The following is a 20,342-nucleotide window of genomic DNA, read 5'->3' on the forward strand; positions in this document are numbered from 1 at the left end:
AACTTGAGGAGAAAGGCTAATTAAACTCTCAGAGCCAAGCTTTATCACAGTTCTTGCCTAAGTATCCACACCCACCCTGCTCTTAGCAGATGAGATCTTCTCTTCTCTCTCTCTCTCTCTCTCTCTCTCTCTCTCACTCTCTCTCTTCAGTTATGGAAAGTACACATCAACCCTTAAAAATTGACTCCTCACCACTTCAACCCAGACTCAAGGAGCTTATGTAAGGTGCATCCAGAAAAAAATGCAAAGCACAGAATTTTGTTTGGTTTGGGTGGGGAGTTCTACAGCTTTCACGAAATAATTCCCTTCCTTAAAACTCTTCACTGGGGAACTAACTGCTGAGCATTAAAGGGGAGGAGACAGCTGACAGATACCGAGCTGAGCTTATTTCCTAATTATGTACAAAGTTAATTCCATTATTGTTACTTGGGAAGAACGATGGGAGTTTTAAAATAAGTTAAGTGAGAAGGGTATCTATTAAAAGCAAATCACTTCTTTTTCTGTGGCTAATAGTGCTTTATGTTCCAGGAAGGCAGCCAACAAATACAGTCTAAATGTATTCATTTTATTATGTTGATGCAATTCATATACTATTCAATATTCTGCTTCTACCTCTCTCTGTTTGGCTGATGTGAGGTATGTGTAATTTATAGTCATTACACTAAGGGTAAAGAAATTATTCTGGCCGCTTGTGTGCCTGACTGTAGGGTGTGGATTTAGCAGAAGCAGTATTTCCTTCGCTAACATTTTGAAACAAACAAAAATTTTAAGAGACCCGCAAGACCTTTTGACCCATTTAACAGAGTTGTCGTTGAAATGATTCCTCAGTTTTTCAAATTATTGCCACATTCACTTAAGGCTGGGCAGAAAAACTCCAGAGATTTTGTGAAGTTTAGTTATTTGAAACCTGTCCTTGGTGGGGGGGGAGGCTATTTGACAGCCCTGCGATCCTTTCAAGTAGAGGCATTTATTTGCCTCTCTCTCTCTCTCTCTCTCTCTCTCTCTCTCTCTCTCTCTCTCTCTCTCAATCTGCTGTTCTAGTCTCCAAGAAGCTGCTCCATCCTCAGATCACCAATGCCCCTCTTCCTCTTTCTCCCCAGGTCTTCAGCATAAAAGATCTGCAGTGTTTTTTTGGTGCTGTCTTGGCTCTCTTCTCTCCTGGCTCTCCTCTAGCTGGTGCCATCTAGGATAGTGAACTGCAGAGTAAGGAACCTAGGAGGTCCCTCCCTGGTGAGCCTGGAGACCTGGTCCCTGACACCCCGCACCCCACCCACCCCAGCACCTGGCCAGCACCCTGGCAACCTGCGGACATTTGGCTGGTGCCCGCTTTCTGGCCCAGGGTCGCATTTTTCCCTCTTGTTCCCGCTCTTTTTCCCTCCACTATGTTTTGGTCATCGATTATTCGGAGGTGAAAGGAAGCAACTCAAGATAGTCTCCTGCTCAGAAAATGGGAGTGTTTTTCTAAAACCCTTCTGTGCTCCTTTCCACCCCTGAGAACAGGTAGGGTCTGTGCGAAGAGATCCAGTTTCAGCCACAGACCTAAGTCAGGTTCCCAGTGGACCAGATTCCCTCTGGTTTAACATAATCCTTCTCCCTCTGAACACCTCCTCTACCTCTTCAGGTGCTACTACTGGCCATATGTAAAAGAAAAAAAAAATTCAACATGCAAGACAGTGTGAATTCTGGGAGTGTGTGTGTGTGTGTGTGTGTGTGTGTGTGTGTGTGTGAAAATAGTCTGAGGATGTACATTTGGACTGCCCATCTCACCCTCTCTGAGCCGTCTTACGGCTACCAGAAGCAGGAGAGTCTAATGGCTCCAATCGTCCTGCTAGGTTGAGCTTGGGCCCTCTGGAGCTCACCTGTCTGTGTCCAGGTAACTGGCCAAGTGCCCGACTGGCCGCGTTCCACAACACCTAGCCACAGGGCTCCCTCTCCCGCGCATTCGCTTTGCACTCTCCCTTCGCCTAAGAAGGTTCTGATTTTATTTCTGCACCAACACCACCATCCCCAAAGAGAGCGGGACCATTCTCCACCAGGGCTCCTTACCTCAAACAGAGGACCGATCTTGTTTTTCTCCAGGTAAGCCTGGATTCGGGTTTGTTGACGAGACGCCATGGAGAAACAGATGGGTCAGCGGAGAGAAGACAGTGCGCCTCGGCTGGGGACAGCCTTCCTCTGTCCTCAGGTAGACCCGGGACGGGAGCTCCTAGGCTGGGGACAGCCCTCCTTGGTCTCCAGATAGACCCGGGACAGGAGCTCGGGAGCCTGGGCTCCCTGGCACAGCGGTGGGTGGGCAGCGATCCCGTGAGCAGCGAGCCCGAAAGGAGCAGGGAGCAGGGAACCCAGGGGGAGGCTCTGCCAACTCAGACAACTCCGGGGCGAGGGGAGAACTCCATCGCGCCCGCCCTGCAGCTCGCGCCCACCCGCTCCCCTCTCCGCAGCGCCGCCGCGGGGAAATCGCCGGCAGAGGCTCGTCTGTCCTCTGGGCGGCAGCAGAAGGAGCCGGTGGTGGCCGGAGGCGAGTGTCTGTGCTGAGCCTCCGGGAGCGGGATCGGGGGGAACAGCGGCGGCCGGAGGGGCGAGAGCGCGCGGAGCCGCCCAAAGCGCGCCACGGTGTGCGCCCAGCTCCCGGCTGCCGGGAGCCAGTACCCGGGCTGCTCCCCGAGGCGGTGCTCGCTCCCTAGCGACAGCGCCGCTCAAAAAGCCAATGGTAAAGGTGCTTCTTTCAAAGTGCACATAAATCTGGTGCTTGTTGGCTACTCCTTGGCAGCTACAACCGCAGTTCCGAAGAGGATGGTCCTCACCCCCCAGGGGGAGCCTCTCCTGGGCATGTGCTCTGCCTTCACCAGCCGGTGATAAGAGAGAAAGCCAGAGGTGAAAACTAGTGGGTGGGTTTGGCCGCGGAAACAAAGTTGCTTATCTTTAAAAAAAAAAAAAAAAAAAAAAAAAAATGTAAAACGAAAAGCTAGAAGAAACGGATACCTGTCTTGGCCTTGAACAAGGCAACTGACGCTGCAGCCTGAGAACTGATTGAAAATTCCAGAAGTGCAGACAGCCACAGGCTGGGAGCACCCCTTGGGCGTTTGGCAGGGAGATGAAACAAAAGCGGTCCAGCCCTCTGCTTCCAAGTTTGGGTTTCTGCCTACCGCCTTCAGTTCTGACATACCTCTGGCTAGGGCTCAGGGGCTCTGCGCTTCCACCTGGCCGCGCCTCCTTTAGCTACCTCCTGAGCACTTCACTTTTACCTAATACCACATGTTATGCAGGGATTTTCAAGTTGAAGATCTACAGATACCACAGGGTTCTTCGCAATTTTTTAAAGACAGGGTGTGAAACATTAAAGCCTCAAAGACAAGGTGCCTCGTTCCAAACCATTGTGTCTTGCCAAATCAAAACATTTATACTAAAACTCCTGATTGTCTCTACAATAACACGCACCCGTTTCCGTACTGCGACAGTATAGATTTCTTCTTTTTCCCTGCCTTGTTCCGGGTGTCTGTGGCTTGTATCTTTACTGCTGCCCAAGCCTTTTCTCTCTGTTTTAAATTATCCTGGCAATGTGCGATGGTTAAGATGAGGATGGTTTATTCCAGGAGGTATTCTAGCAATTGCTTTTAATAATTTACATCCGATAAATCTACCAGAGGAGCTAGGATATTAGCCACCACTGATAACCTGAGCCAGACATGATTTGGGGTGGAAGGATGTCCGAGCTCTCAATTTTGCAGTCAGCCTCACTTGACCTGACGGGTACAGACAGGAGTAAAAAGGAGTGAGGTCCAGGGATGTCACATGTTTTACGTTTCATATTTCTGCTATAGTTCAAAACTTACTTACTTAGTACTTTGTAGTATGATTGGGAGCTATTGACTATACAAAGTGAGTACCAATATTTCTATGAAATATGTTGTAGAGGAAGGCCTGTGTGTCACCTAAAGGTCCAAGTATTTTTTAAGACTTATTTATTTATTCATTATGCATACGGTGTTCTGCATGCATTATGCCTCAGCTCCAGAAGTAGACACCAGATCTCATTACAGACGAGCCACCATGTGGTTGCTGGGAATTTGACTCAGGACCTCTGGAAAAGCATCCAGAGCTCTTAACCTCCAGCCCCAGGTCCAAGTATTTTAAATTCCGCATTGTACTGCCAGATCAGGACAGGGCCTTCCCCAAAGTACATTTTCTACCTCTAAGAGATATGAGGAAGATCTTTCTTTAAAGCTAGTAGTTGATAGTCACTAATAAGTCACCAACCCCAGGGTTCCGCATCAAGAGTCTTGACCAGAAAAGACAAAGCATCCCACACTTACATAACTAAGACATTTCCAAAGCTACTCTGCTCCTACAACAAATGGCGCCACCACCCCAAAAGATGGCTTTTTCCATTTCTCACAAACTATGACGTCATTGCTACTGAAAGCATTTTTTGTACAGCTTCTCCACAGCAGACATTAAGACTGAAACTTCAAAGGCAAAAGGCCCTACTCTTGTCCTATGCGTTTTAGTCACATTGAACTGTTGGCAGCTACACAGATGATGGTAAAGAGACATGCTATGGCTACAATTTTTTTTTTGAGGGACGCTGTGGGGACTGTTGTGTCTGGTGTCCTCAGTGAGTGTTTGGTAAAGGAGATGGTAACCATACAAAGTGCTGGGAGAGCAAAACTGTGTTTTCCTAGCTGAGACTGGGAGAGTGAGGTTTGTGGAGGAAATTTCAAGCTTCAACATTAAAAACTAGCGTGTAAAAGTGCACAGGCATGCAGCAGCTAGCGGATGTAGAAGCACAGGGTGAACACAGTAGGATCACAGGAAGTAAAAAAGTGATCAGGGGTCAGCTCACTGGAGTCTTAGAGGTCTTGCTCGGTGATGACATGCCTTGTGGGAAGTGCCTATTTGGATTTTGCATCCTGTAAAAAATTAGGACAGCTCAGGTTAGGACTAGGGTTTGACATGGAAATAAAATGGAATTTTATGAAGACATGCATAAGAACAAATCTGAAGATTAACTGTATGTGGAAAGAGATAGGAGGGACAATAAACAAATGGCAGTGATGTCTGGAATCAAGTTAGATGGTAGTTGCTTGTTCAAGCCACCCACTGTGAAATCTGTTGGTCTATGATTTACTTTAGACTCCTTAGATCTCAGATGGAGCTTGTTTATATCCTATATCCTATAGTGTTGAAATTAGTCAAAAATCGGGCTTATAAATATTAGCATTCCCTGTGGAGAGTGTTCGTAAGGATGTGGCACTCCATAATGTTAACGAATGAGTTAATTTTTTAGTAGATTGGTTTAATACATTTTTTAGTAGATTGGTTTAATTAATTTTTTAGTAGATTGGTTTAGTGCACTTTCAGGCTAAATTTTGTTTCTGACTCATGGTATTTATACTCTGTTTTGTTTCATTTTGTTCATTGCATACATGCTTTGCCCTCTAAAACTGCAAATTATTTAAAATCATGAAATGGGTTTTTAATAATTTTCTTACACAGACAACATGCAATATATTGTATAGTCAGGTTTTTATAACTGTATCTTCAGAACCCTATGACTGTGCATCTTAATAATTTTGATCACTTATTCCCTTTATGGATGATTAGGAGGTTGGAGAAACAGCTCAGCTATTAAGAGTGTTTGCTGCTTTTCTAAAGACAAGTGTCTGGTTCCTAACATCAATGTCAGACTGTTCACAAACACCTGGAACTCTAGCCCCAGGGAGATCGGATACTTCTGGCAGATGCCCATGAACATAACTAAAAATAATACAAATAAATATTTTTTAATTGATTGAAATTTAATCCTGGCCTCAGATTGAATTTAGCAAGTCTTTTCTGTCCACATCAACTTGGTACCTTTGTGATCCTTTCTCCATTTTGTGGTTTATGTCTGGCATAAAAGGCCATTTTTTTAGTGAGGCTGTTTTGACCTCATTGTGCTGTAGGAGTGCCGGTCAGCATAATTTACAAGTATACAGAATCCATTTGGTAGAATGTGCTAAAGCCCCTGTCTAACTCCATTTATAAGACACCTTGAACAGCTCCTTAAGCAAATGATTTTCAATGAAAGGCAGAGGACAGTGGTGAAGCCCAATTGAGCCAACTCGGAATTACTAGCAAAGAGACCTCTTGAAATTGATCTAACATGGAGGTCAGGCAACAGAGACATTCTCTACTTGCTTCTGGACCTGAGACTTTTGAGTCCTGAAGTGTATTCCTCCCTTTCCTTGATGACTTTTACCTTGTCACTTTGCAAGAAACAGGGATAAGTACCTTCCCAAAGACCACAGCACCTGTGAGCGACCTGCCCATTCAAGGGGAGAGAGCACCAAGTTGTCTTTATTTCTGCCTGAGTGAACACAGTCCCAGCACTTTCTCTGCTGAACCACTGCATTTAATCCTGGAGATAATGTCAAGAAGTTGGTGTTTTCATCTTCCTTATATTTTCCAGGTGAAGAAAAGAAGACACTCAGCAAGTAAATAGCTTACTCAAGGTTAAAAAACAAACAAACAAACAACAACCACAAAAACTTAGCAAGTAAGAGAATGTGTGTTTGAACCTCTATGGCATTTGAAACATTCAAAGCCCTGGCTACCAATCGAGCGCTTCTCTTTCCTTTGCTTTGAATTTGTTCCTACCAAGAGTCATTTTGATAATGAATTTCAATTCCTCAGTGTGTAGATATGAAAAAGGACACAGCTTGGATGGCAGAGACCAAGGTAATTGTCGGTCCTGTGCTAAATGAACACATGGCCTCTCATGATTTTCAAAAACAGCTAATCAATCACGATCAAACTCACTGCTCTCAGTGCCTAGTGTCATATTTTCACTGGTCACGTGGAATTCAGAACTGCGATGATTTTGTACTCTGACACAACCCTGCCTTCCATTATTATCCAGGGTAAATTCCATCTCTTTTGTTTTCACACTTAAATATTAGATTTTAATATTTAATTTTTAATATGTGGTTTGTTTCTAAGCCATCTCCAGCTCAAATTCCTTAATTTATGGCAATAACTTTACAGCAGGATTATTTATTAAGTCATGACCCATTTAAGGAAGGTCTACAATATCAGACTATATAGCTATTTCTTATTTTTGTCAGCAAATTCTTAATCCTGGCAGGCTTTTGTTTATATTTTGCAATGGCATTGTTTTGAGTTTTCATTCTCGTGTGGGTCTTTGTTAGAAAATGGAAAGTGATGGGGAATGTTACATGATACTGAATATATTGAAAGGAAGGAAATAGAAACACAAGAATGTCTGAGCAAACAAAAGATCATGTTCTAAGGCAACACAATTCTACTCTGTGCGCACCTTGGGGATCCAGGCTCTGCCTAGGACAGCACGGGCTTTTGCTCCACTGGAGCTATCAAGGACTAAGTTACATGAGACCCATTTCTCAAATACACATTTCTATAAATGCCAGCTCATTTTCAGCTGTAATAAAGTGAATCACAACAACATTTTAACAAAAGGCTAATGGTCCATTTTAGGTGAATTAGTGGAACTGCCGCTGACCAGCATGAATTTAAATATAAAGTTGTAGGATGACTTTGCACTCTGCAAAAATAATATAAATTGTATAGTCGCCAAAACAATAAGCAATTTCTCTCTTTCTGAAGCAGATACTGCCCCAGTGTCTCATGGCGAACACTCATCCTCAGATAGTTTTGGTCTTAAAAGAGAGAAGATTTTGAGAAACCTAACAATAAGCTGAGTCTCCACAAACATTAGATAACCACATTCTTTTATACAGCTTCTCCAAAAATTAAATGAAGGAGTCTCGAAGAGCAAAGACTGTTGATGCTGGGAAAAAACTGAAAATCAAAACCTCTGATGCATAAATGGGGTAGAAAGATGAAAAATAAATGAATGAGAGAAATAATCAATGAAAAAAAACATGCTGATGGGACTGGGAAAAGGACTCAGTAATTAAGAGCATTTTTTGTTCTTGCGGAGGACCCAGTTCAATTCCTAGCACCTACATAATGGTTCACAATCACCCATAACTCCTCTTCCGGGGTATCTGGTGCCCTCTTCTGACCTCTGAGGGCACCAGCCGTGCGTGTGATGACACACATTCATTCAGACAAAACATTCATACATAAAAGAAAATGAATAAATTAAAAGAATGTTTTAACAAAAAAACATTCTGTTGGAGATCCATAAGGTAAGGTTGGAGGCATGGACAGGAATCAGGTTCTGTGTTGTTTGTATTCAAAGTACTATGCTCTTGCTCAATAAAGTCTAGTAGATCTGCTTGAGTGAAGCATTCTTCTAGATACTTAGAGAAAGTGCTGTGGTTTGAGTATGGTTTATACCCTGTTTGAAATTTGGTTGCCATTATAGGACTGATTGGAGTGTGGCCTCACAGGGAGAGTTTGAATATGCTGGTGTGGCCAGCCTGAATGCAGCAAAGTCTATACATTAGTTCTTGGTCTTGCGGGTGTGATGAAATAGTGACAGTTATCTAGGCTTCCTTTCACATCTTTTGTGCTTCACACACACTTACCCTATAGAACCATGAGCTTAAGTAAGTTTCTCCTTGAATACTGTTACAGCAAGAGAAAATGCAGACAGTAGATGTTTACATTAATGAATGTCATTGATTTTATTCTTCTGTTCCTCTCCACTACAGTGTTCTCTCTCTCTTTCTCTCGCTCTTTCTCTCTCCTTTCCTCTCCCTACCTATCTCTCTCCCTCTCTGTCACTGTCTCTGTCTCTCTTCGTCTCTCTCTGCTTCTCTCTCTCTCTCTTCTGTGTGTACATGCGTTTTCTCTGTGCATGAGTAGGGTGGGCATAGTCATGTTGAGGCTGCACCACAACCCTGGGTATCACCTTTCACCGCATTTAAGCCTGGTTTTCTTGCTGTCAGTGCATAAGCCCAGCAAATAGCTAAGGACTTTCCTTTCTTTGCCCCCAGATTTTTCTATAGGAATACTGGGATTATGGATGTGCTATTACATACAGCTTTTATGTAGATTTTGGTGATCTGAGCCCATGTTCTCAGCTTTCTGAAGCAAACATACTGAACCGTTACTCCAGACCCTCTCTTCTTTGATTAAGAGAGGTTTCATTTATCTTGTAGCCTGGGCATAAAACACTGGTGTCCAACAGTGAATGCCAGTTGACAGGAACCAATGATAAATGCTTTCTTTTATATCCAGTTTCTAAAATAGATTCTAGGATATTTTTCTATAGATGGTAGATATTGACAGTGCATGATCCTGGCTATATTTTCTAATCAAAAATTTTCCAGTGAATCCAAGATTTCCCTCCATCTTATTTGTATTTGCTACTTTCAACACACACAGAATCATTGAAAGCATTTTTGCCAAAATATTATCAAGGTAAAATATTATTCTTACTTTTATTTCATAATCATAATCAAATGACATTGTATTTTAAAACTTGTTTTAGTGTATTTATTTGTACATGAGAGAGACAGACAGAGAGAACCAGAATGGGAGAGACAGGATAAAAAGTAAAGCATGTGTGTGTGTGTGTGTGTGTGAGAGAGAGAGAGAGAGAGAGAGAGAGAGAGAGAGACAGACAGACAGACAGACAGAGAGACAGACAGAGACAGAGAGACAGAGAGACTTTGTATATGCCATGGAACATGTGTAGAGGTCAGAGGACAACTTGAAAGAATCTTCTTGAAAGTTCTCTCCATCTACCATGAGGGTCCAGGAGATTAAACTCTAGTCATTAAGTTTGTTGGCAAGCATCTTTACCTGCTGAGCCACTTGGCTAGCTTATAAAACTTTTTTTTAAAAAGGACAAGACTGTCAGGTAAAGTACTTCAAAAGTTTAACAAGGAGCCCAGTGGTGAAACTTTCATGTTTCATTGCATAATTTTTAAAACATAAGTTAGGGAAAATCATGTCCACGACATGTGACAGAATCATGTCCCTAATAAAATAAAAGACTCAAATACTGTGTCATTTGGGGTGACTGGGGAGGCAGAATCTAAAGCCGTGCCTGGATTCCACAGCTTGATACATCCGGCCTCAAGAATGAATCTTTCTAAAGTGTGTTTTCTCTGCTCTCCAGAGGAAATGGCTTTCTCTTTATTTTGTAACATCTGCTGATACCCTCATCGTTCCTTCTGAGGACTTTAAGATTTTCAGAATGTAATTTTTGCAAAGCGACTAAACTAACTTCAGTGTCAAACCTGAAACGGAAGCACAGACTTGGCAACCGTGTGACTTCCTGTCACCCATCATCACCACTCGGCATTTACAGCAGAGCAGGAAGCAATTGCTGGCACTAACATACCATACTAATTTTGATGGAGACACCAAATTTCAAATCGGATTTGTTTTGTTCTAAAAAAAAATCTGTGCTTTTTTTTTTTTAATCTCATTTTGCAGGAGCGATTTTATTTGATATTTTTTTAGTACTGCGTGACAAGTGATGATACTTGTAATAGACTTTTATCCAGGGTCACTATGACAGATGTGGGTTTGTGTGTGATAGGGCTTATCAGTAGAGTTCACAGGTTGGGTTCAGTCTCAAATACCACTGGCAAAGCGGGGATTGACAGTAGGAGTGGAGTAAAACAAAAATAGGTGAATAAAAAAAGAAAAAAATATATACCACAGGCAAACCAAGGAGACCAACACCAGAAGGCCTGCTAACGCTCCCATGCCCGCCCATTCCTTCAGATGATTCATGGCTGCAGCAATCCATGTTGATAATCCTGTGGCTAGTCCTGCATCCACTCTGGTAGAATTTACTGTGACAATGGCCACTCTCAGCTGCTCCATCATAGTATCGAATTCTCCAGTCCAATTACCTAAAATATAGCTCGACAATTGTTTAGACAGATTTGCAGCACAGGAAAAATTCTCATGTTGTATGCTAGTGACACAAAGTCCAGCATACTTTCATTGAGAGCCAGGTTGAGCGATTTGCCATAGGGTATCAATTTGCTCCTGCAAGAGGTCAATCCTCTGATTGAACACCATCAAGCTTCCTTTTAGTTGAGCATTAATTCCTTTATGTACAACTAAGGCATGAGCTACATTGGCTAAATGATTATTCAGGGTCTGAGCAGTCTGCCCAGTATGACTCATGGCTAATGCCCTGGTTGGTCTCCTTGGTTTGCCTGTGGTATATATGCAAGATTAGAGTCTCACAACAGTGTGATGCAGCCATGATCATTCAGGCCTTTACAGCCATTGAAGCAGGACATTCTCCCCAAGCATGGTTGGATACCATAAAAAGCTAAAATGATACGCTCAGGATGCGAGGCTAAGCACTGCACTCAGGGTCAGCCGATTTCGACCCAGAGAAGAGCATGTCTGATTGCATGCGGGTTGATGCCCCAGGTCCCGCCTCTGAGAAAAAGGTATCGGACGGGTCTGATGCTCTTTGGGTGGATGACACCTAAATGAACATCGGTACAAAGTCCCAATTTATTTCTAATATCAGAGATCAGACCTCTACTCTTGCCTGATGCGTCTAAAATAAAAAGGGGGAACTGTAGAGAGCTGCGGAATGCTATGCCTTAAAGATGGAGCTGGTTTCCGCCTTCCACTTTCCTGATGGTGAGTGCTCTCTGTCACGAACAATTCCACATTTGGCTAAGGCTGAGGATCTGGCTTGCTTCCATATATGTGGACCTATCTGCATTGCCCACGTGGCACGCCTGGGTTGGCTACCCAGAGGCTATTTAAGCTGTGGGCTGGCTTTCCCCAGGGTCCGAGGATTGTTCAAGGTTCCTGAATAAACTGCATTGAAAAAAAAAATGTAACTGATAAAAAATAATAATAATAAAATAAAAAAATGAAAAAAAAAAGAAAAAATATTAAAGATTCTGGGAGAATGTGACTGAATCAACAATTTTTGTTACTGCCAAAACAAAGCAAATGGATGCAACCATTCCAAAGTTGAAGTCTAGTTGGAGAAAACCAAAAGAATCTGATTAAAGACAGATCAAAGAGATAGTGACAAATATTCGCTAATTCCTCTATTAAATTTCAATTATTGCTAATCAATGCACTTCATAGATATAAAGAAGTATGGGTTTGTACATTAGAGTATATTTTGATGATTTCTCATTATTTTCAGAGAAATGATGTAGTTTTAGAAAATAGATAAATGTATGGAGTGTGGGATATGGTGTTTTGGCATTTTAAAAGTTTTCTTCACTGTGGACAGAATGTCCCTCCCATGGCTGGTCTACTTTTAAAGGTAGCAAAAGACGGGGGGATCATATCTCTAACATGCAGAATGGCTAATCAGAGCCACGCCTCCTCCTGCTATCTTCCAGGCCCTAAGAGAGAATATTTTTTTTTCTGCTTTATTCTTCCCAGGATAAGTGACAGGCAACTGCAGGCAATCCACATGAGGGATGGCTGAAATTATTCAAAATAGCCAACCCTAACCTGGCTACCTTATCCTTGCCTTTCTCTAAAAATTCTTTTTTTTTTTTTTCAATGCAGTTTATTCAGGAACCTTGAACAATCCTCGGACCCTGGGGAAAGCCAGCCCACAGCTTAAATAGCCTCTGGGTAGCCAACCCAGGCGTGCCACGTGGGCAATGCAGATAGGTCCACATACATGGAAGCAAGCCAGATCCTCAGCCTTAGCCAAATGAAATTCTAAAGAGGTCATGATTAAGAGTATCTCCTTCCTTCTGCTTTCTATCTTCTGACATGTGGCTTCCATAGCATGTCCTCCAGGCCATCCAGATGCTCTTGGCAGAGGATGAGTTCATCTTCTTTGGAAGCTCAGTATAAATTGGAGATATTGTAAGTTGATGCATATCTAATTCATCTCACACACCAAGCATGCTAGCCCAGCAACACAATGCTCTGTGGAATATCAGTGGTTTTCTCTTGTGATCATGTGACCTATGGGGAAACAACAATACCATGCTTGCCAAGAAAAAGATCCAAATTCACATTCTTGGGGTTATTTTTTTCCATTAATTTATTTATTTCTTCACTTTGCATCCTAATCTCAGTCCCCATCTCCCCCCATCCCCCCTCACATACACCCCTTCCCCACTCACCCTACTTCTCCTCAGAGAATGGGGATGTCCTTCATGGGTACCAACCGGCCCCAACACATTAAGTCTCTGAAGGACTAGGCACATCCTCTCCCACTGAAGCCAGACAAGGTGGCCCAGTTAGGGGAACAGGATCCAAAGGTAGGCATCAGAGTCAAAGAGGGCCCTGCTCCAGTTGTTGGTGGACCCACATGAAGACCAAGCTTCACATCTGCTACCTATGTGCCAGGGGCCTAGGTTCAGTCTCAGAGAGACTGCATGGGCCCAGGTTAGTTGACTCTGTAGGTCTTCTTGTAGAGTCATTGGCCCTTCTGGCTTCCTCAATCATTCCCCCCAACTTTTTCATAGGGCCCTCCAAGCTCTGTCTAATGTTTGGCTATGGATCTCTGCATCTGTTTCCATAAGGAGAAGCCTCTCAGAAGAGTTATGCTAGGCTCCTGTATGCAAGCATAACACATTAATAGTTCTCTCCCATGGGATGGGTCTCAGCTAGGGCCAGTCTTCGGTTGGCCATTCCCTCAATCTTTTTTCCATCTTTGTCCCTGCACATTTGTAGGCAGGATAAATTTTGGATCAGAGGTTTCATGGTTGGTTGGTGTTCCGATCCCTCCACTGGAAGTTCTGACCAGCTATAGGAGGTGGCCACTTCAGGATCCATCTCCCCTGCTGCTAGGAACCTCAGTTAGGGTGACCCCCATAGACTTTCCGGGACTTCCCTAATGGCTGAGAAACACTTAAAGAAACATTCAACATCCTTAGTCATCAGAGAAATGCAAATCAAATTTCTCTGAGATTCCATCACACCCATCAGGATGGCTCAAAAACACAAGTGACAGCATATTATAGTGTCACTTATACAACCACTGTGAAATACAATCGAGAAAATCAATCTGGAGGTTTCTCAAAAAAATGGAACTAGTTCTATGTCAAGACTCAGCTATACCACTCCTGAGCATAAGCCCAAAAGATGCCCTACCATACCACAAGGGCACTTGTTCAACTTGTTATATTCATAACAGCTTTAATTTTCTTTTTCTTCATTTTTTAACTTTAATTTTTATTTATTCATTTTACATCTAGGTTGTAGCCCCCTTTCTCCTCTCCTCCCAGTCCCACCCTCCCCGTTTCCCCTATCCCTCCTCCCCTACTCCTCAGAGAAGGGGAGCCCCTCCTACCTACCCACACCAGCATTTCAAGTCTCGTCAGGACTGAGTGCATCCTCTTCCCCTGTAGCCTCTCAAGGTAGCCTGCCAGAGGAAAGTGATCAAAACTCAGGAAACAGAGTCCATGTCAGAGTCAGCCCTGTCTCCTCCTATTAAAGGACCCACATGAAGACCCAGCTGCCCATTGGCTACATCTGTGTGGGTGGCCTACATCCAGTCCATGCATGATCTTTGGTTGCTGCTTCAGTCTCCACAGCACCCCCTCCCCGAGGGCCCTGGTTAGTTGGCTCTGTTGGTCTTCTTGTGGGACTTCTGTCCCTGCTGGGTCTTTCTATCCTTCCCTCCACTCTTCCATATGACTCCCTGTACTCCACTCAACGTTTGGTTGTGGGTCTCTGCATCTGTTTCCGTCAGGTGCTGGGTGGAGCCACTCAGAGGACAGCTATGTCTGCCAGCCTAGCAGAGTATTGTAAATTGTGTCAGGGTTTGGCTGTTTCTCATGGGTGAGTCTCAGGTTGGGCTCAGGTTCTGAGTCTCACATTCTGGCTATTACGAATAAAGCTGCTATGAACATAGTTGAGCAAGTGACCTTGTTGAATGGTAGAGCATCTTTTGGGAGTGGTACAGCTGCTTCTTAAGGCACAGCTACTCCCAATTTTCTGAGATAATTCCAGATTGATTTCCAGAGTGGTTTTACAAGTTTGCACTCCTACCAACAATGGAGGAGGGTTCCCCTTTCTCTACATCCTTGCCAACATGTGCTGTCACTTGTGTTTTTGATCTTAGCCATTCTGATGGGTATAAGATAGAATCTCTGTTTTGATTTGCATTTTCCTAATGACTAAGGACGTTGAGCATTTCTTTAAGTGCTTCTCAGCCATTTGATCTTGCTCTGTTGAGAATTAATAGCCAGACACTAGAACCCACCTAGATGTCCCTCACCTGAAGAATGGATAAAGAAAATGTGGTACACTTACACAATGGAGTACTACTCAGCTGTTAAAAACTAGAAAATCATGAAATTTGCAGGTAAATGGATTAAACTAGAAAATGTCATCCTGAGTGAGGTAACCCGAATTAAAAAAGATATTCATGGTATGTACTCACTTATAAATGAATATTAGCCATAAAACACAGGATAAAAATGCTACATACAATCACAGACCCAATGAAGCTAAGTAATAAGGAGGGCCCAGGGAGGATGCTTGAATATCACTACAAAATGAAATAAAATAGGCATTGAACGTGGATGAAGGGTAGGAGAGAGGATGGGGAGGGAAGCAGGGGTAGGAAACAGGACTAAGGAGAGTTGGAGGATTAGGTGAAAACAGAAATCTGAGATGGGGGACATCTCTGAGATGTGCCAAAGACCTGGGACGTGGGAAGCCCCAAAGTCACATTCTTAAATATGATTTCTACTGCACACAGACCTACCAATGTCAAAGTCAAACATGGGCAAGCAGAACCATTATGGACTGAGAGTTCATCTACTATCATAAAAAAAAAATCCTGAGTGTTGAGTCTTTCCTGGGTCTCCATTGTGAATGCAATAGGCTGACAATCACACAAATGAAGTGAACTTCTGCACTTTTGAACCCTGGTTTAAGTACGTTTCATCCTACAGATTGAGCAAGAAGGTCTCCAAGCCTTACCTTCTTCTAGTGGAATGACAAACACCTCAGTGTGCCTCGTGTAGCATTGTAAAGAGGCAACTTTCTGGGTAGTTTCTTGCTACTTTTAGATAAAAGGTATTTTTTAACTGTCATGTTCTTAAATCTACGGCTGCCAAAGAGTAAATATTTGGTGAACCTTATTTACGTTATTGCTGACGTCAGGAAGTTATTTCATAAGTCATCAGTGTTTCTTCTTTCCTTCCTGCATTTTTAAGGATAAGTGAAGGCTAATCAGGAAAGAAAGAAAGAAAAAAAGAAAGAAAGGAAGGAAGGAAGGAAGGAAGGAAGGAAGGAAGGAAGGAAGGAAGGAAGGAAGGAAAGAAGGAAGGAAGGAAGATCTCAAATATCTTATATCTTAATCTGAAATGATTTTCATCTTATCATTCGGCTACAGAGGACAATCTGGAGGTTTATAATTGTGCAGACTATATATACTCATCAATGTTAAAAATGAAAAGAGAAGAAATATAGGCTAGCCAAACTAACTTAATGTCATTGCATCAATCTAATACATCTAGATTCTCATTTGGAGGTAAGGAAGTGTAAGTTCCCTGGATTTATATAAAACAATATTTTCTCTTGTATGCTAGATGCAACTAACACCTGTTACTGATAAGTTTGTGTTCCTAGATTATACCAAAAAACACTAACAAAAGTTTGACTTTTTAATGAAGATATTTCTTCAACCAGAGCTTTAGACATCTAAAAATGTCTTCAGGATGGCAATTCTGCATATGGTGGTGTCAATCCCAAGAAGATTCCTCTTTGTACCTGCAATAAAAGCCTCCATAAGCTTCCAGACAGCTAATTCCCAAGACTGTGTTTCGTCCTAAGGCCAGTCTTTGTGTATCTTGTGGCTCTCAGGGGAGGATGAGGAGCCCTTACTGTGCCTTCCATTCTGTTACTTATAGTCACCATTTACCTCTGCCCTTTGAGGTCTTCTCTGACAGTATCTATGGAAGCATGGTTTGCCACACATCACTCCTTCTCCATTGTTCCTATGAAAAAGAAACAAGCTCAATTATTTACCACCTCAATATTAATCATAAGAAAAGGAAAACCTATGATAATTCAGGCTAAAATTAACATTTCTTTTTATTTTTTATTTATTACAATTTATTCACTTTGTATCCCAGCTGTAGAACCCTCCCTCATCCCCTCCAAATCCTGCCCTCCCTCCTTCTCCTCCCATGCCCCTTGCCCAGTCCACTCATAGGGAAGGTCCTCCTCCCCTTCTATCTGACCCTAGCTTATCAGGTCTCAGCAGGACTGGCTGCATTGTCTTCCTCTATGGCCTGATAAGGCTGCTACCCCCTCAGGGGGAGGTGATCAAAGAGCCAGCCCCTGAGTTCATGTCAGAGATAGTCCCTGTTCCCCTTACTAGGGTACCCACTTGGAGACTGAGCTGCTATGGGCTCCATCTGTGCAGGGATTTTAGGTTATCTCCATGAATTGTCCTTGGTTGGAGTATCAGTCTCTGGAAAGACCCCTGGGCTGGACTTTTTAGTCCTGTTGGTCTCCTTGTAGAGCTCCTGTCCCCTACAAGTCTTTCCTCTCCCCCTTTTTTCATAAGATTCCCTGAACTCTGCCCTAAGTTTTGGCTATGAGTCTCAGCATCTGCTTCAACACCCTGCTGGGCAGAGTCTTTCAGAGGCCCTCTGTAGTACGCTCTTGTCCTGTTCCCTGTTTATTCCCTCTCCCGATGTCTATCCCATTTGCCTTTCTGAATGAGGATTGATCATCTTACCCAGGGTCCTCCTTCTTGATTAGCTTCTTTAGGTGTGCAGATTAGAGTATGTTTATCCTATACTATATGTCCATGTATATAAAATTAACATTTCAGTACTTCAATACAACCTTCCATTAGAAATACTGATCAATGTAATTAGTCAAGAAAAGAAAATGGAAATCACATTGAGATAATAAAATGACATTTCAAAGGATGAAATACAAAATAGCATAAAGCAGGAGAAGATCAACATCCACAGCCATGAGAGAGAAGCAAACTAAAGCAAACTGAGTTCCATCTCACCCTAGTCAGAATGGCTATCATTAAGAGAACCAGAAACAGAGTGTTGAGGATGAAGACGCCCTTACTCTCTACTGAGAGGAGTGTAGATTAGTCCAGACACTATATGACGCTTCCTCAAAAAACTGAAAATAGACCTGATATAACTCAGCATGTATCAGCATGTAGCATTCTTGTCATGTCCCCAATACATACTCTAATACATACTACAGAGACATTTGCACATCCATGTTTATTGCTAGTTTGGATCCCAGCATCTAATGTAACAATGGAGTTATATTCCTTCCAAATGAATGCCTGTAACTACCACTTTGAGGGAGGTAGACCCAGAAGGACAACTGAGACTTGCTGGCTTCCAGCCTAGTGTAGAGATGAGAGCTGGCTTCAGAGGACCAAGCAGAGAGTGATGGAAGAGAATGCCTGGTACTCTCTTCTGGCCTCTGCATACATGACCACACACACACACACACACACACACACACACAAACACTCATGCTAACAAATAAATAATCATTAAAAAAAAAAAACCTAAATTCTGCTACCCAGCAATTAAAAACAAGGAAATCATGAAATTTGCAGGCAAATGGTGGGATCTAGAAAAGACCATCCTGAGTGAGATATCCCAGAAGCAGAAAGACACACATGACATATACTCATTTATGAATAGATATTAGACATATAACATTGGATAATTATACTAAAATATACACACCTTAAGGAAGCTAATCAAGAAGGAGGACCCTGGGTAAGATGCTCAATCTCCATTCAGAGAGGCAAAAGAGTCAGACATCAGAAGAAGAAGAAAACTGGGAAAAAAACAGGAGCCTGCCACAGAGGGTCCCTGAAAGACTCTACCCAGCAGGGTATCAAAACATATGCTGAGACTCATAGCCAAACTTTGGGCAGAGTGCAGAGAATCTTATGAAAGAAGGGGGAGATAGAAAGACCTGGTGGAGCTCCACAAGGAGAACAACAGAACCAAAAAATGTGGGCCCATCGGTCTTTTCTGAGACTGAGACTCCAAACAAGGACCATGCATGGAGATAACCTAGAAACCTGCACAGCCCATGGCAGCTTAGTGTCCAAGAGGGTTCCCCCCAATAGGAACAGGGACTGTCTCTGACATGAACTCATGGGCTGGCTCTTTGATCACCTCCACCTGAGGAGGGAGCAGCCTTACCAGTCTACAGAGGAAGACAATGAAACCAGTCCTGATGAGACCTGACAGACTAGGGTTAGATGTAAGGGGAGGAGGACCTCCCCTATCATTGGCCTGGGGAAGGGCCATAGGAGAAGAAGAGGGAGGGAGGGTGATATTGGGAGAGGTTGGGGGAGGGGTCTGCAGCTGAGATACAAAGTGAATAAATTGTAATTAATATAAAAAACAAAAACTTAATTTTAAAAAGGCAATAAAAATAAAATTAAAATTAAAGAAAAACTCAAATCCTTAAATAGAAATAATCTAAATGCCGAAATATCCATCACCGATGAAGCAATAAATAAAACATATATCCATATGATATAAAGTTCCTTTCTGGAGTGCCCTTAAAGCCCATTGTGTGAATGTTTGCATATATATTTGTGAATATTCTAAAACTTTTCAGTTCTGCATTTTAAATATGTGAATGTTTTGATGTGTGAAGCTTATCTCAAGAAGTTATTTTAAGAACTTACCCTACTTGTTAAATGTTGTTGTTCCCAAGCTTTTCTTGGAATAAAGATTTTTATTATAGAAAAAAAATGTATTTTTATATCACATACCCATGGAACCATAAGCGGATTCCTAAGAGAACTTGTATTTGGTAAGCAGAATAAATTTAAAAGCAAAAAAGGAGCCAAGTGGCCTTGCATTATCTTAAATCTATGAATGCTTCTGGACCTTGAGAAAGCAAAGCCAGAAAGAGCAAAGACACTCTGGTATAGAGAAACGTGAAGGTGAATGGGATGATTTTAATTTGAGTGAAATAAGACACCTAGAAATAAGACAGTTTGATGTAATTCTGTTTCATTTACTTCCACCTCCTCTTAGACAATCTTTAGTAAGAACTTTCATTCTATCTTCACACTGTATTGTGGGCCCTGTTTTGAAGGGTTGTCTGCAGGATAGGTGTGGGCTGAAAGGAAGCCATGATGGACAAGGCTAGTGAACTTCATTTTGCAGAGGGATTATTGGGTCTATTTCTTCCTAATTTATTTCCAATAAGTTATTAGGGTTAATGTTCCAAATATTCAGCAATTTGCCTTTTTTTTCTTTTTTTACAAAAGTGACACTTTACTGAATTAATCCCATTGATAAATGGTTTGTAGCACATTGATTTCATTGCCTTTAACACTCCACTGTATGATTAAAGCACAATCCATCCATCAATGCTCCTGTTCCGGGTTTTTACTAAGGTAAACGCTGCTTCAATAAAATTCCTGTACTTGCCTCATTTTCCCATGGCCTACAGGTTCT

The 20,342-nt window shown here is 42.4% G+C and overlaps 1 protein-coding gene across 9 annotated transcripts in view; it reads right to left on the reverse strand.

The window, feature by feature from the left end:
• The window catches only part of C6H8orf34 (chromosome 6 C8orf34 homolog), a 386,935-nt gene extending 384,325 nt beyond the window's left edge, over positions 1 to 2,610 (reverse strand). For 4 of the 9 annotated variants that reach the window (XM_060385858.1, XM_060385857.1, XM_060385855.1 and 1 more), the window contains exon 1: positions 2,047 to 2,136. In XM_060385858.1, the coding sequence (XP_060241841.1) occupies positions 2,047 to 2,115 (69 nt within the window). In that variant the 5' untranslated portion in view covers positions 2,116 to 2,136. Of the gene's footprint in view, positions 1 to 2,046 lie in introns of all 9 variants that reach the window. The other 5 variants (XM_060385860.1, XM_060385862.1, XM_060385859.1 and 2 more) reach the window with 5 other exon arrangements.
• Positions 2,611 to 20,342: the final 17,732 nt, after the last annotated feature.

This window comes from Meriones unguiculatus, chromosome 6, assembly GCF_030254825.1.
Source record: "Meriones unguiculatus strain TT.TT164.6M chromosome 6, Bangor_MerUng_6.1, whole genome shotgun sequence".
In the NCBI taxonomy this organism is placed as follows: Eukaryota; Metazoa; Chordata; class Mammalia; order Rodentia; family Muridae; genus Meriones; species Meriones unguiculatus.